The sequence below is a fragment of the Rhagoletis zephyria genome, unplaced genomic scaffold, assembly GCF_001687245.7.
Source record: "Rhagoletis zephyria isolate East Lansing unplaced genomic scaffold, Rhagoletis_zephyria_1.1 Rzeph_scaffold_00097, whole genome shotgun sequence".
NCBI lineage: Eukaryota > Metazoa > Arthropoda > Insecta > Diptera > Tephritidae > Rhagoletis > Rhagoletis zephyria.
This window is the reverse complement of record NW_016157181.1, coordinates 39,785-56,534: the sequence shown is the minus strand read 5'-3', so window position 1 is coordinate 56,534 and position 16,750 is coordinate 39,785. Positions and strand designations below refer to the sequence as shown.

Here is a 16,750-nt window from a genome sequence, read left to right as displayed (position 1 = left end):
CTTTACTCAGAAACGGATGACGGATTAAGATGAAACAGTTGGAATACTTATACAAATTTTTGATTAGGCTTTCCATCCTAATCAGCTTAAAAAGTTAAATAAAATTTTTGGCGTCTTAACGCCATACGGGTTCACTAGTTTCTTATATATCTTGTGTATAATTTAATTAAATTAGACTTTTCAAACAGGTGAAAACGCCTTAAAAACATTTTCAAACTAAAGCCTCCTCAGGCCTCGTCTAACTCCATATTTTGATAATAATTTAATTATCTAATTGCCGGAATTCAAGTTGCCTTTTCAAACCCAATTCGATTTACTCCCATCTCTTAAGAATTAATTTAACTTATTATTTTAATATTTCACATAATTTGTGTATATTTTAATTAAATTCGACAGGTAGTAACCCTCTATAAAATATTTTCAAACTCAAACTAAAGAGAAATAGCCAAAACTTGCTTAAATGTCGCGTCCCAGTTTATATTTAGGTCACTGTATATGTGTTTAAAATAAAAATCATTGAAATCGGCTCAGTTCGCTGGTTTCTTTCGAACTTTTCGGATTAGAAAAAATTATCTTTCAATTGTATATATGTAAATCAGTTCGACATGAAAAATTTCTCCGGGATTAGGCTACCGATTTCTAATTGATTTTGGGTCGCTAAACGGAATTTTCTCCAGCCGCTTGCTTTCGCAACCGGCTAAATCTAGCCGGAAAACAGCTAAATGGGCAACATTGCACGCGACTATAAAAAATGAATACAAAGCTTAAAAGAGCTTTGCCCGCGGGCAGGGCTGTGCCCATCACCGTATTAGAGCCAACCGAGCGGTACGCGGGGCATGGTATTTCGCTAGCGATTATCTGGTGCAAAATTAGCGATTACCAATCGGTAGCGAATTGCCTAATGCATAGAATCGCTAGCTCATGGTCGTCTTTTGTCACCAGTAGAACTACAGGGTAGTGATTTGTGCATTCGTGTATACATATGCCAATTTGATGCTTCTTAGCCAAGTCATAGTGAAGTTGCTGTTGCTTTTCTGCCACTACGCTACCGTTATGCTTTCACAAATTGCTTTTTAACTGAGTGGTTGCTTTCAAAATTTCTCAGCAAAATAACAGCCAAAGCATTTGCTTTTTTCATGAATTACTGTTGCTTTGCTTTCGATATCATACTTGCCGAAGTCAAAGTACAGGAAAAGTAAATTAAATTAAAAAATTACAGCACTGTCAAACCCTGGTTTTCAAGAAAAATGTTACAATCAAGTCTTATGTAGTTTGCTTTTTATACTCTCTCGGCGGAGTACATAATATAAGTGTCCAAGTTCAAGGTCCTTCTGGGGAAATGGGTGGATATACAATCCAGGTTTGCTCATTACTCGCCTCCCACAAGACCATACGATTCCCTTAAACAGCTTTTCGCATTCATATAAGTATATTTTTAAGTTATTTATGTATACATATGTAAAAAAAAGAATTGTTGGGAAACTAGCGATTTTCAACGAGTAATAACGCAATTTTTCTCGGTACGTTTATCGACTTAAGCCATTATTCGAAAAATTTTAAACTCGCTCCGAAAAACGAAATAAAAAAATAGCTGTGATGCATAAAATGCATATTTTTATGAACACAAATGATGCTGCTAATATATATTTAAAATCTAGCCCGGTGGCATGCTACGTTTGGTCCTTGAAAGGTGTAAAATAATAAACAAAATATATATAAATTTTTTCAAATTTTCGGATCTCATTTTCACAATATCAGCACTTGAAATATGAAGCATTATACCTACGGTGACCAGGACTGCCAACTATACTTAGCTGTGTATTGAGGATAAAAAAGTGCCAAAATGCAAAAAAAGTACCATTCCTGATAATGCTTCCCATTTGGCATTAAAATTAGAAACACATTCCTAAAACAAAAGTCCATTGCCAAAGTAAGATAAACCATTTGTATACACTATAGAAATTATAAAATCTTAGTTCAGAAAAAGAAGTACACGCAAAGTATTTCACAAAAATGTATTGAAATATTACTATTTTTCATAAGTGCCATTTGGGCACTTTGCACGGTTTGAGCCAAGTTGGCAGCCCTGATGGTGTTGCCTGAGTGTTCAGAATATGTGAGTCCGATATGTATGTGTATACAAATGTATACTTGTCTATCGTTTGCTTTATTTTAAAGTTTCCTATGAGTTAATAGAATTTTAGAGCTGCATGAAAATTGAATAAACTCGCCAAAATCGGGACAAATCCAGTGAATGTCTACACAAAGCAAACAAAAAAGTCTGAATAGGAAGTAAGAAATCTTAAGCATTGAAAAAATTTCTGTCAGCACGCGCATGCCACAAATTACAAAGAGCCACAGACTAACCAACATATGAAGGACGAGACGCAAGTACTTGCTCACAAATATGCGTAAGTATGCTTCTGCATATATGCATTTTTATCTATGAATGTATGTAATAGTGAAAAAGGAAACGTAATCAGCAAAAAGATAAGCGACAAAAAAGTAAGAACGGAGTAGAGTATCCCAGCAAAAAATAGGTAATCGCTTTTAGTGGTAACGTGTTTGCCTTTTATTTTCTTCAAATTTTTTCGCTTATTTTAGGCATTGCCGGTAATTCATAATATAATGACCTAGAATATTTGATTTATTTCGCTTCTTAGATTCATTATGGAGAATGCAAGGTAGAACACTTCATCGTAGTCAGCTGAAATATAGAATGAATGCCCAAAAATTCGGTTTCTACCGCTACTTTCTGTTGAAATTTATACATACATACATATGTATGTATAACAACTGCTATATAAAAATATTAATTACAAATGAAATCGAAGAAAATTAAATGTACAGAGAGTTAATCTTAATCGTTTAAGACAATCTGTATTTTCTGTTTTCAATTCAATATATATACATATCTAGACATTCCACGATTGAGAGAATACAAAGGTTGCGCCGATCTCGGACCGCTATTCCTCTCTTAACGAATTTGACAGAATCGTTGTTTGCATGACGTCACACTTGTGCAACTTGTTTACGTTTTCCTTGCAACATTTTTTCTTCTTCTTCCATTCTTGCTCGCGTTTTGGCATTTCTCTCTCGCAATTGCACCAGTGTGACGTCACACAAAAGTTATTCTTAAAAATCTTCTCTGATCGGCGCAATCTTGTATTCTATCATTCTTGTAGGCATTCTACATTAGTTTCTCTGCAAGGCATTCTTTGTTCGCTTCTTTGAATTCTGTTTATCCATGCATTCTGCATTCCCTTCTTTGTAAGGCGTTGTCAATTTGTTTCTCTTCAATCTGTTATGTAAGGTGTTCTCCCTTCGCGCGAAGATAATAGGTCCATTCAATAACTTTTCCAGTAGGTGCTTGCAGCGAGAGCGTAAAAGAAAAATAGAGAGTATAATTGAGAGCAGGAGAAAATTTTCAGAAAAAGTTATTGAACGCAAAACTAGTAAAAACTTGCAACTTAAGCCATATTGACACTTTCTGACGGTTACGTTTTGACGCGCAATTTTCTTTTTAATTAGGAATAGTTCCTATCGTCGTAAAAATAGAAAAAAAATATACAATCGATTTAAAATTTTCATCCATCTTTTCATTATACTAATTATGGTTCATCAAATCATCCTCTTACAGGTATATTCTGCGCTGGTAATAAAAAGTTTGTAACCGGTAAATAAACTTCCTGTCAATTTTTAAACCCTTTTCGCATTGTGTATACTCTTGTAACCTTTAAATTTTGTTACCATCTCATAAACTGGGAACAAAGTATTGCCCCGTGAAATATGCAATGCCAGAATTTGCACAATTCTTCATAGCTGAATTGCTGAATGTTTTAACTGCATTACCAACGTACCTACAATCGCGGTGACAAGAGCTGGTAACATTTTTTGGTAATAAAATTTTCCGGTTACAAAATTTTCGGTAACGTGCGGAATATACCTGATAAAGTTTGTTTACATTTGAATTTGAAACATAAACCTTTCTTTTTGACTCCTGCAAATTCCTGCTAGTAAAATTTTTACTTGCAAGAATTTGCAGCTCTCTCGGGTAGTTACGCTCTCGAATTGGCTCTCTCTTGCAAATATTTTGGGTTATTGAATGCATTTCCAGTAAAAACTTGCAAGTACTAGCAACAATTCGTAACAATTTTTTGATATTGAATGAAATGCCCATGTTAAGGTAATGCCTTCTTGAAGCGAAAGGGTAAGCGATACCCATCGCCTAATTCGATTCCATTTTAATTTCTGTGATAATCGTGTTTTTTGCTGGGATGTATATGATGAGACAACGCCACCGATATACTTAGTAGAATGTTGCAAATGGAAATAACGGTACGGAAAAGTCTTACACTTCCGTTTTCCGGCCAAAGATACTATAGTCTGTAGCACGTACATATGTAGCTCCCAATTCGCAACGCAAAGTTGCCAGATACTAGATTCCCTTTCTGTAAGATGAGAGAACTTTGGTGAGATGACAAAAAGTAGAAAAGAAATATATATAAGAAAAGTTTAGCAACATATGTATGCATGTGTGTATATAATTACTTACATACAAAATTTTTAGATATAGCCACGCACATTCAAGCATTAACGCTCAGCGAAAGTGCACGAATACTGCACATATGTATGTATTAGAGTGGTCCAAAAACGGTAAAGTCGGAGTTTTAATGCCGCCACACCCTAGGATTGTTCTATACCGAAAAAATATACCCCTATATCTTCTTCTCTCAATTGCTTCCTTAATCATTTTTTCATGGTAACTATATTTTATACGTCCTCCAAAACCCCCAGAAAATGCAATGGGGGCCCAATAAATAATCTTGAGTATTAAAAAATTGTTAAATAAACAGTTACAACATATTTTTGGAAGTCTCCTGAAGAGAACCAGAGTTTTCCGATCGAAAAATATTGATTTTCAATAATTTTATACCATTTCGACGAAAAGTTGTTTTTTCCCCATATAAAATATATGGGCATTCCCATGGTGGCGCACGTGACAGTCGTACGATTTCAATGTGATACAAAAAAGGAATACCATTTGTTTTCTTTAACTTTTTTGGGCCATTGTATAGCACATAATTAGCTCTATATTTAACCGAAAAATGAAATCAATCGAACTGCTTGGTCCTGAAATATAAGCATTTAAAGAGAGTGTCGTTACGTGACAAAAAATGGAAGTTGATTTTTTCTTTTCTTACAAAATCGCAAAACTCTGCGAATTGTGGATGGCTATTTTCATGAAACTTATTTTAATATGATTTGGAGCAATTCTAGTTGTTTTTAGAGTTTTTTGAATTAATGCAAATTGTTTCAATTCTCTTTTACAACCCCAAGTGTGAAACGTGACGTGAGTGGCGTCACGTGACATAAATTTCCATCGTTATATTTTTGTTAATATTGCTTTTAAATGAATTTTTAACGCAAATAAAACATGTATTTTATGTAGAATATACTTTATATTTTGACTTCAGCGCCAATTCAGGGTCAATTTATTAGAAATCTATGATTTATTATGTTTCAACCACATACGCCAAATTCGAACCAAATCAGACCATAAATACGGTATTTCGAAATATCTCGACCTTGGCACCTCCTAGGAAGACCATTTTATGCAAAGATGATTCTACTTACATAGCCAGTATATATTTTAAAAAGCAGACAAATCGGCCCGTAAATACGTTAGATATAAAACTTTTATTTTTTTGTCGTGGTGGACCTTCCGCTGGAAACACCCATATACACAACTTTGAGCGCTTTCAGCACTCCCCAAATATTTTTTGATTTCTAAATAAAAAAATATGTATAGAACAATCCTAGGGGTGGCGCCATTAAAATTCCGAATTTACTTTTTCACATGTATTTTTGGACCACCCTAATATGTATGTACTAAATAACTTTATGTTCATAAAAAGCCTCGTAAACTATTTAGCTTCCAATTTTCGTTTTTAATATGTACATGTGCGATAATAATGTGTGCACTATGTCTGTACATACCTTGCAGGGAAGCCACTAGTTGTGAACTAGAATGCTCGTTGTATCCTTGTTTTTTAATGTTAGCGATTGGTATTTTTAACAGGCGGTGTCATAGGAGATGTCAATTGTCCGCTCCTGCTTCAGCACCCCACCTGTAGAAATACTAGTAGTATCACATAGACAACATAGACAACATAGACTGCCAATTCATCCCCCGTGAAAAATATAAGCATTTTACTCGCGCGGCTGCAAAGTATTTTTATACCCGAGCGCACTTGTGCACAAGGGTATTATAACTTTGTTCACATAACGGTTGTTTGTAACAGGCAAAACGAATTGAGATAGATATAGACAAATGTATACATAAACAAGTAAGAAAGTCTAAGTTCGGGCAGAGCCGAAAATTAAATACCCGGCGCAAATATTAAATATATGTTTTTCACCTTTCCGAAAGCTACCGCTACATGGTAAGCCGGGGTGTATCAATTTTGACTAAATTAGCGTCCTTAAGTTTCGAAATATTGAAGTTTCAAGCATTTCTAAAATTTGCCGTTATATGAAAATCCGTAATTTTAGTCCGATTTCAATAATTTTGAACGTTTTACTTTTATGTGGCAAGTACAATAACCATACCGAGTTTGGTACAAATTGGTAGAACGTTTACCGAGATACATATATGTGTTCATAAGTGGGCCCATTTTCCAAAATTTTATCATATACGTATTTCTTGGTAAAGAATTGTTGCAAGCGTAAATTTTTAATAAATTAGCTTTAATATTTACTGATTTATCGAAGATTTCGTATTTCTCTAAATTACCCTTATATGGAATGTGGGCGTGGTTATTGTCCGATGGGCTACGCCCATTGTTCAAAAGTTTATTATATTCTTATTTTTCGTCTAAAAATTATTGTAAATATAAATTTTGAGTGAATAATCTTTAGTAGTTACTAAAATATCGCAGTTTTCGTATTTCTGAGAATTACCGTTATATGGGAGGTAGACGTGGTTATTGTCCGATTTTGCACATTTTCAACACCATCCGTCCTACGCCCGAAAGAAGTACACGTAACAATAAAAACTTATGATCACATATATGTATCTCGGTCACCGTTCTACCAATTTGTACCAAACTCGGTAGGATTATTGTGCTTGCCACATAAAAGCAAAACGTTGAATTGAAAATGAATTGAAATGAAAATTGAGGTCGCTTTTCGTATAACGGTAAATTTCAGAAATGCTTGAAACTTCAATATTTCGAAATATAAGGACGCTATTTACTCAAAATTTATACATCCCAGCTTACCATGTAGCGGAAGCTTTCGAAAAGGTGAAAATCATATATTTAGTACTTGCGCCGGGTATTTAATGTTCGGCTCCGCCCGAACTTAGACTTTCTTACTTGTTTATTTTAAATTTTTGTAATGTATTTTTATTTTTATTTATTTTTTTGTATTTATGTCTTTAGCTGGAATTTTTAAATTAATTAAAAAAATATATATATTTCATTTAATTTTTTACCGTATTTGAGTATATAGGGTTTGCAAATAAAATTCAATTTACAATTTTTAATTTACAAAATTTATAAAAACTGTATTCGTAATTGCAGCGCAGTAAAATTTGCAAAAGAACAAATGCCATACAGTTGCCTTCAAATTTGGGTCCGATAAATGGGGTGACCATTGCAAGAACTTAATTATTCTCGTTTTCACAGCTCTGGTACTAATAAATGCGTTATTTTGCTGGCATATTTAAGAAAAAGGTTCAGAATATACGACAAATGTTGAAAAGATGTCCTCTATACGATATTTCCACGATTCGTAATTCGCTCTCTAAGTAATTCGCCAAGTAATTCTTGAATTACCCAGTTTCCACGACACACTTTTTTACGCGCCATTTGCATTAGGAATGAAAGTTTTCTAAGTATTAATCGAAATAGAATAATATGAAGGTACGAAGTAACCTGAGATCGCCAAAGCCAAATAAATTTTAGTCAACACTTGTACAATGCACTTACAGATTTGTAATTTTAATATATTACCAAATACAACTAAAACTTTCTCGAGCTAAAGAAGTGCTAGAAATTTTGAAAAGAGCTAAAAAAAAGATCTACGAGCTAAAGCCCAACTTTCGGAGCTACATTGAAAAATAAGGAGCTAAATCTAGCTCCAATAGCACCACAGTGGGAATACTGCCTCGTATACAAAAAATTGCAACTGAATTCGAATTGCCATCTTAACACCAGCTTATACGGCCATATGGAACTACACCACTATTCTGCAACACTTTCGAATTCGGATTTTGCTACGAATCGTGGAAATGATATGCTGCAATGGAATGGCATGCCTAAAAACGAACGAGCAAGAAATTGACTGCTTTTTTGCGTAATTTTTTACGAAAACGATTCTGTGTCGGAAGCGAGATGAAAACGAATGTGTTTTTGCAGGAAATATTAGTGGTGTTCTTTTAAACAGATACATTTGATTTTCGCATATACGTATATTTTAATCCACTGCTTTATATGAACGAACAAAAAGAATGTTTGTTGCCTCTTATCGAGAAACTTGGGTACGGTACAGTTATTTGTACAATGATTTTGGGTTGTTGTAACCAAACGCATCACTCGAATCTAAAAAATTTAACATACTCTTGACTACACGGGACTGTAATTTAAAACAAAGGTTCCAAATTTCCGAGCTATTTTTTTGTAAATTTCGATGTAGGTTCTGCGCAAAGACAAAGTGGATGGCGTAGCCGGAGTTATATGCACAATAAATCTTGTATGCCTTTGACATGCGGATGCCCGTCTTCTCGGGCAAAACATAAAGGAGAATTCTACTTAGTAAGGGATATAATCCCTAAGCGCGGCCGAAGGCAGAAGCAAGCGCAACAGGTGGAGGACCCAACAAAGTGCATGTTTTCAATGGCTTGGAAGAAGCTTTGTTTTCCTTTATACAGCTGACTTCGAAAAACAACTGATAGCTGGCAATGCTGCACATTTTTCGGCAAGGGTTGCAGCATGTCGATATTTCGTCTTTCGTAACGTACCTACGAATTACGAACTACGAAAATTCGGGTTCTGGAATAAGGGTGTTAATTTTGCCGTTTTACACCTTTCAAATTGCTTATGTGATTTTGATTCTACCATAACTTTTACATTTCATCCTTCTTTTTATAAACTTGCAGTATTTAATTTTAATCTCTAGCCTAAAAGTTTTCGTTTAGCAATTTTTTCTCCAATAACTGCGTTTAAAACACACGACTAGTCGAGATATATAATAACCGATTTCAAAGCTTGCCAAAAATCTCCCTAGTCTGAAGATTTTGGCACTGAACCTATTCTGGTTAAGGATTAAATTATACTTTTTCTCATTCTTAAAAAAAAACGTCAAAAAATACCAAAAAATAGCGCAAATGTTGTCGTTTTAGTTTGTTTTAGAGAATTGAATGAGCGTTAACACTGCATCCACGAAGAAAAGTAACTAAAAACAATCTAGTAAATTCACCGAACAGTTAAAGTTGAAAATATGTTGAGCTTATTCTGCTGATTGACACTGTTTATATTTAATTTACTTAAAATTCAGTTTCTTCCAACAATCCTTAAAGTACCCGCACTCCTTCGTTTATAAATTTCCAGATTATATAAACTAAGAACTATCGCAAGCGCCAATTCTTTCATAACTTTCCTCTCAGCATGTTGAGGAAAATTATTTTAAGCACCATCTTACCTTTAGAAAATAAGCCATGCAAAAAATAAATAGTCCATTGGAAAGCTAGCATCCAATAATGTTGTTGTCCATTTAAATCCAATCAAATTTTTACACTGTTTAAGGGAGAATTAAAAAAAACCTCTCGTGTAAAATTTACCTTTTAAAATCGCAAATAGGGTTCGATATGTTCGGTAACAGTCAGAATATTCCTGTTAATATTTTTTCTCTCGATGCTGTTCGCCGACTTTGACAGCCAAAGTTATCCCCATTTATTTTAATTTCACTCCAAATAGATGGCCTTCAAAGCCATGGATCCTCGACACCACAATTTTCGTATTTTCTAGAGGTAAAAGTGTTCCTGCTTGATCCATTCTTGCTCTTCTTCATTACAATGAATTATTATAAGCCCGGTTCGTGAAGAAAAATAAAGCGCCTATTCAAGCGAAGCGGGGTGTACTTATGTAAAAATGTCAATTGTAGGTACACTAGCTTTGCCTCATCCTCCAAAATAAGCAAATTAGGTTTCCCACCATAAATGAACTCTAGGTGTTTCTTGTGCCTTCCCGTTGCCTCCTTTTTCCTGTTTGAGCGAAGCGGGTAATGAGGAAGTAACATTTTTTGGTAGAAAACCATTACTTTACATTAGATACTATACTTGCATAAAAAATTCTAAGCTAAATGTTAAACCTCATGTCAAAGAGATCCTACGGCCGTCTGCAAAAAATAAAATATTAAAAAGCAATTTCAGTGTTCAGCAACTTAAAACTTGCACTTGTTTTACTAGAATTTCATAGATCATGTAACTGCATACCCAAAAATAGTTAGAGGGTATTCATATTAAATTTCTCTTAAAAATTTCTTGAACACCCTAATGTAGTTACCCTGTGGATATACTAAACATATACTTATTTACATGTGTATACATACATACTTATTTATCTGTGGGTATAAATACATTAGCACAATAAATAGAACGGAAGCAAGTTAAAAATTATTTAATATATGTACATTAGACTCCGCCTTAGTTGCATGGAAATATATTCTGTTAAACTACAAAGCAACAAGGAACAAATGTTCCTTTGGTTTGCCGTGCCAAAAATTTTTAAAATCGGACAACAGAAAGACGTGGCTGAAAGGCCCTAAAGTTTAACATTTTCATGAAATTTTTCACAAAGTGGTCAAAATTGCCTATAAGTCAGTAGGAAATTTAATATGTTTTAATGGCACTTGATGTAGTTTTGTCCCCCCATGTCAAACCTCCTGAACTTATAAAGTTATTGACGTTTTTTTCACGTAAGATTACAATTAAACCTTGGCAAATGTTTTTAGTTTTTGTTAGGAAACTTTGTAAACATTTGTAAGCAAAATTTTATAACGGTCAAAACAAAAATCATGACTTTCAAATTGTATGTATCATATGTAAGGATTAACGAATAATAATACGCCGTAAATAAATTTTAGCCCCACCCTACTTAATTCGGTCTTCAAACTCATCCACCATGTAGTACGAGTACGGCCAAGTACGAAATGGCGTAACATTATTTCGTGGACAAAAAAGTATTTCGTACAAAAAATGATTGCACATTTTCATTTGACCATTCACAGCTTCTTTAGTTATTCGTCGATTTTCATAGTTAGTAGCTTGAGTTTTTTGCAAAAGAACAGGCTCGGTTTTCTTCAAGACATGCCTTCAATTGAGCCTTAATGTCTCATTTTCGCTCGAGGAATATAAAATTCCTTCTTGTTTGCTTAAAAGACTTTTAGCAGAACTTGCGAATGTCGATGCGAATGTTCAAAATGTGGTGGATCATTCGCTTAATCGAATGTGATTACAAATATTCGTAACATCCCTATTATACACATACAATAGTATCGTTTCGTTGCGAGAGTGTGTTCAACTGATGTTAACCGTTTTTCGTTTCCAAAGAGTTATTATTCCATTCCGATGTTATTTTAAAACTCGTTTTGGTTTGTATTTATGAAAATAAAGCTGCCACAGTTGCATGCTCCCATTATTTATGATTTGCAATATTACTTACTATAAGTTCCCAATTTTAAATGCAACTGTGCCCGTCAATTAAAGTAGCTTGCAGCTAGTGCACCCATTCTCCGTTATCGAGTTTTTACTTAAACAATATAAACACACTAGTAGAGTTATTGTTACGATTATCCTTGAATTAATACCTAAATTCCTAAATTCTTCGGGTTCTTTTTACTGGATTGTTAAATCGTTTACGTTACGAAAATGCCTTTTTCATTAAAAATTTACGGTTACTGTTTATTAACAAATTGTATTCAATACAACACCTGTATAGTCTGCAGAAGCTACATAAATAAATGAATAGATTCATGAAGATTATTTGTTTTGTAATGTAATTTTTTTATGTTTTATTTTTTATTATAAAAGTTTATCAAACAAATTTTTCTTGAGTGAATTATTTTCAGGTATGTAATTTTTTTTAAGGAATTGGCATCGACATCGGCCGCGTCTTTGTCCTAAGGCCGATTAATCGGCATCGGCATCGGCCAAAAATTGGGAATCGGTCTGACTCTATACACTAGTGCATAAATACATACACACACATACATATCGTCACCTGAAATGCAAAAAGGCGTAACAACGTCGTTAATGAAATGTAAAAAGTCGTAACTAATATTAAATTTTTGTTTCATAAAATGATGTGGGGAGTTGTGGTTCGATGAAATCCATCATATAAATCAAAAAGTCAATTTTGAATTTTTTATTAGTTATGACTTTTTGCATTTCAACGATGATGTTTGTTACGTCTTTTTGCATTTCAGGTGACGATATATAATACGCACATTTGTAAATATGCTTAAAAAGTAGTGATTTGTTCGGTAAATAGCGTTTGGCCTCTGTTTAAGTATATCTAACGCTTTGCTTTCACTTTGCTAATATCATTACTATCGATTATACACACCCCTTTCCCACCTTACTATCTTAAAAATCTTATCTTTGTGAACTAACTACTTTAACTACACAACAAATTTTATCGGGCTAAAATGAGAAAATAAAAGCAATTTAAAAAATATTTAAAGAGAATTCGATTATTTCCATCTACTTACCAATCAATTCAGGTGGAAACTTGCCAGGAGAAGATAATCTCATTAGAGTTGCAAGATCCAGAAAGTGACGATGACGATGGAAGCGATAGCAGAAATGTTAAAAGCAGCAGTCCGCTTACATCATCAACTTACGGAGCAAGTGCCAAAGACGCAAAAACAGTGGCGGCAGCAGCAACACAAGCAATTGTTGTAGTTGCCGATGAGACGTTAGAGGATGAAGAGCCACCAGAGCTGTTAAGGGAAACAATGTTGCTGGACACGGTCGACGAGTATGACGACGATAAAGACGGTGACAAGGTAGATAAAGCAAATGATGATAATGGTGATGATGACGATTACGACGAAGAGGAAGATGCCGCCTCCATAGTGACCGTTCATGCAAATAATGAAAAACTATTTCTACGCACCGATGACGAATTCGCAACTTTTGATGATTTCGACGGCTCTGGCAAGTTCAGTACCGCATCCATTGATAGCATGGCGTCTGCATCGAAGTTGCGAATACAGCCTATGCCAATAAAAATACATCAGACATTGGCTAAGGAAGTTGTTGTAACAGCCCCGATGATCCCGGCAGATAGAACTCTCACATCGACACATTCTTCATCTCCAACAAAGAGTGAAACCACAACACACACTATTGTGGAGGTGGTAAATCCGCTGATAACCGGAGAAGGACAGGTACAAAGCATTGTGGTGGGTAAGACAATCGAATACGAATATCCAATTTTCGACAACGAAACGCAGGCAAGACTGCGGCCAAAGGGAGTTGAGATTCAGCAAGCGGCTTGCATTGAAGATGAACACGATAATGACTCTGAGACTGAACAATTGGCTGCTGCTTCAGCGGGAGTGCTCCGTAGTGATACGTTTGTTTTACCTACACAGGAAAAACAAAAAAATTTACAGTTGCTACACCAGCCGCCACAGGAACTTTCACTGAATGCGAAAATGAAAAACGTGTTGGTGGAGCTATTAGAGAATGAACGTGTTAAATTGAATTTACAGAAAAGTCTTGAAGAAGATGATGATGAGCAGCAAGAGATGGCCTACGGCGATTCTGATAAGGATGAAGACGACGAGGTCGATTATGCGGTAGCGCGTGGTACAGTGATCAGAGGCGGTACGCGTTTGGCACCAAGAGGCGTGGGTGATAATAATGGAAATGAGCGCCTACTGGAGGAACTAATAAAAGACAGTAATAGGAACACAATTGAAAAATTGGCTGGAGGCTTAGACGACGATGAAAGCGATGCGGATGAGGATGATGATGACGAGGAGGAGGAAGAAGATTCCTTAGATTCGAGTGATTCGGATGACGATGCTGAAGCAGAAGATGATGAAGAGGCTGTAAATGTAACACTGGTCGACGGGTGTCAAGTTATTGAAAATCGCAACACGGAAGCCCCGCTGAAATTGCAAAAATCTCAAACTTATACTACCATTAAGGAGGCAGAGAATGTGTTAGATAAATCTACTACCGAGGCCACTGCCGAACTAAAATATGTAGACAAGGACATCGAGCATACGGTCGAAAAACTGCAAGCAGAACAACGCAAGCTTGAAGAGATCACAAAACAACTGCGCAAATCTGTTGAGAATCTTCTGGCCGATGACGACGCAATGGCAGGAGCAGTATGCCTGGAAAACGAAGAGGGATGTGGTGCATCCACCGAAAGTCCCAAACAGGGTATTTCACGCACTGTAGAGACGAAGACTGTCATAGATGAAGATGGCGGCAAGAAAACTATTGTTGTTGAAACCATACACAAGGCCGATAGCAAACCGAAGTGTTCTGAGCAGTCCCAAGAAGAGTCTGGCGAGGCACTTTTTAATAAACTTCTTCATGCCGGCGGCGATCTTAAGCAAATATTCGATCAACAAACAGGCGAGAGTGTTATAACGACCACTACCACCGATCCCGACGGGACTGTCACCACCACAACGACTACAATTTCGAATGTGATAAAAAGTGGCATTCCGCGAGCAGTGGTATTGAAATCAGAAGCGAGTAAAACTCAAGGGACTACGGATGCGGGGGCAGTTGGCCATGACAGAGGTGGCCAATTGCCATTTGAAACTACGGTAACAACTACAATGTCCAGCTCAGTAGAAACTGCTGGCAGTAGTAAACAGAGCAAACAACCAAGTAAACAAAAGCGTAAAGGAAAACAGGCAACAAGTAAATAGACGTAAAATGAACGAAAACATTGCTCTCGACACGTAGACGAAAACGCAGCAGCCTTGCACAAAGCACAAATCGTGCTCACTTACATATATAAAAGTATACATAGTTCGTGTATGTATGTGCATACAAATATGTATGTATGTATTAAGGTAATGGCATGGAAACAAAATGATAAAAAGAGACAGACTTAGAAATAGAGCCATCCGTTTCGGGGATTAAAAGTGGTACCATTGGAAAGCTGGAGTACTCCAATTTTCAAATATACATACCTACTTTTAGGTGCGGAAGCGTTCTAGTTTTAAAGATATTTAGTCTTAATGTTTTTTACTTGCTTAGTAAAGAACACAATTTATTCGTGAAATCACTTTAATTGTTTTTGTTTTGTTTTCCATAGAGAATCACTTATATTTTATTTATCCAATATTCTTTTAATTTAACTATTATCCTAAATGGTGGCACGCACATTGAAGTAAAAAGAATGTGTTACCAGATTTTAAAAGCAAACACAAAACATAAATGTTAGAGGCGAATTTCAATGTAAAAAAAATACATTTGCTTTTTATTTTCTTCGTTTTATTCGCCGGGAGTTTAACAATTATGAGGGACTGGTTTCATGCCTCCTAAAAGAAAATGTTTTTACTGGTGTTTTTGGGGAGACCCTGGGCCAGCGTAGCCAAAGTTATGAGGGTTATTTTTTTGGAGCGTGTCCGAAAGAAGTTCCGCGCGAACACACTAATGCTAGTGTAACCGGATGGTATAAATTATGAAAATTTCCTAAAAAGGTAAAACATACAGCTCTTTCGGAAAAAGCGTTAATACTAAGTATCGTATCGTAAAAACGGATCCGGCATATAAAAGTGAGTATTTCTAAAAAGGAGGCCTCCAGCATTCCAATGGTACCAATTTTATCCCTCAAATCGGGGGTATTTAAATGAAAGTTTGCCCAACAAAAGAACCGATATTTAATAATTCCGAAGGCAGAATAAGTATAAATTATATCGATGTGTACGCCAATTATGTAAGTGACCTAATGGGGTGGTAAGTACAAATACAAAACTCAAAAAGTGCAATGAGGTCTGAATATCTAATGATTGATGAAGCGATCTCCGTAAAGTGGATATATTTTTTTTTGGATTCACTATTATTAATAATAGTCTAAATTTTTGTAGCAAGAAAAACTTTGAAAATGTTCTTGTTCAACAATGCGTTACACAAACATATCGATATTCATATTGAAATGCATGTTCATATATATGTACTACATACATTTGCCCTGAATGTAGTCGCCGATAATTTATGCAGTTTTATTTACTTTTACTTTTCCATAAAACAGATAATAATGTTTTTATTAACAAACAACCACTTGCATTTATCATTTGTAACTAATATAGAGGTCATCAAGTAATTGTTTTTGTGTCATTATGCATTTAGGTAACGATACCCAACCGACATTACATGTAAAAATACATATAATTCTCAAAATCGTCATGATTCTTTAAGTTGGTTTATTTTTTAAAGCAAAGGATTTCATTTAATTGAGTTAAATAAAATTTTTCTTTGCTTTATATTTTGCCCTAAAAAAGTAATTTTGCATTTATTTTTGCCGTTTTACAAATTTATTTTTTCAATCGCTTTTTTGGTTTGTCTTGACAATTTTAGGAGCAAAAATAATGCTGCGCAAATAAAATCCACTGTACTGGCGTCCGAAAGTCTTCTATATCTATAACCTATATATATGTATGTATTTATCTCTGTTCTCCGTGCATATGAATAAAACGTACATAGATT

The 16,750-nt window shown here is 35.1% G+C and overlaps 1 protein-coding gene across 8 annotated transcripts in view; it reads left to right on the top strand.

Annotated features, from left to right (window-relative positions):
* LOC108376139 (scribble planar cell polarity protein) overlaps positions 1 to 16,485 on the top strand; it is a 483,715-nt gene extending 467,230 nt beyond the window's left edge. For all 8 annotated transcript variants that reach the window (XM_017632340.1, XM_017632355.1, XM_017632348.1 and 5 more), the window contains one exon: positions 12,787 to 16,485. In XM_017632340.1, coding sequence (XP_017487829.1) covers positions 12,787 to 14,964 — 2,178 coding nt within the window. In that variant the 3' untranslated portion in view covers positions 14,965 to 16,485. The remainder of the gene's footprint in view (positions 1 to 12,786) is intronic.
* Positions 16,486 to 16,750: the final 265 nt, after the last annotated feature.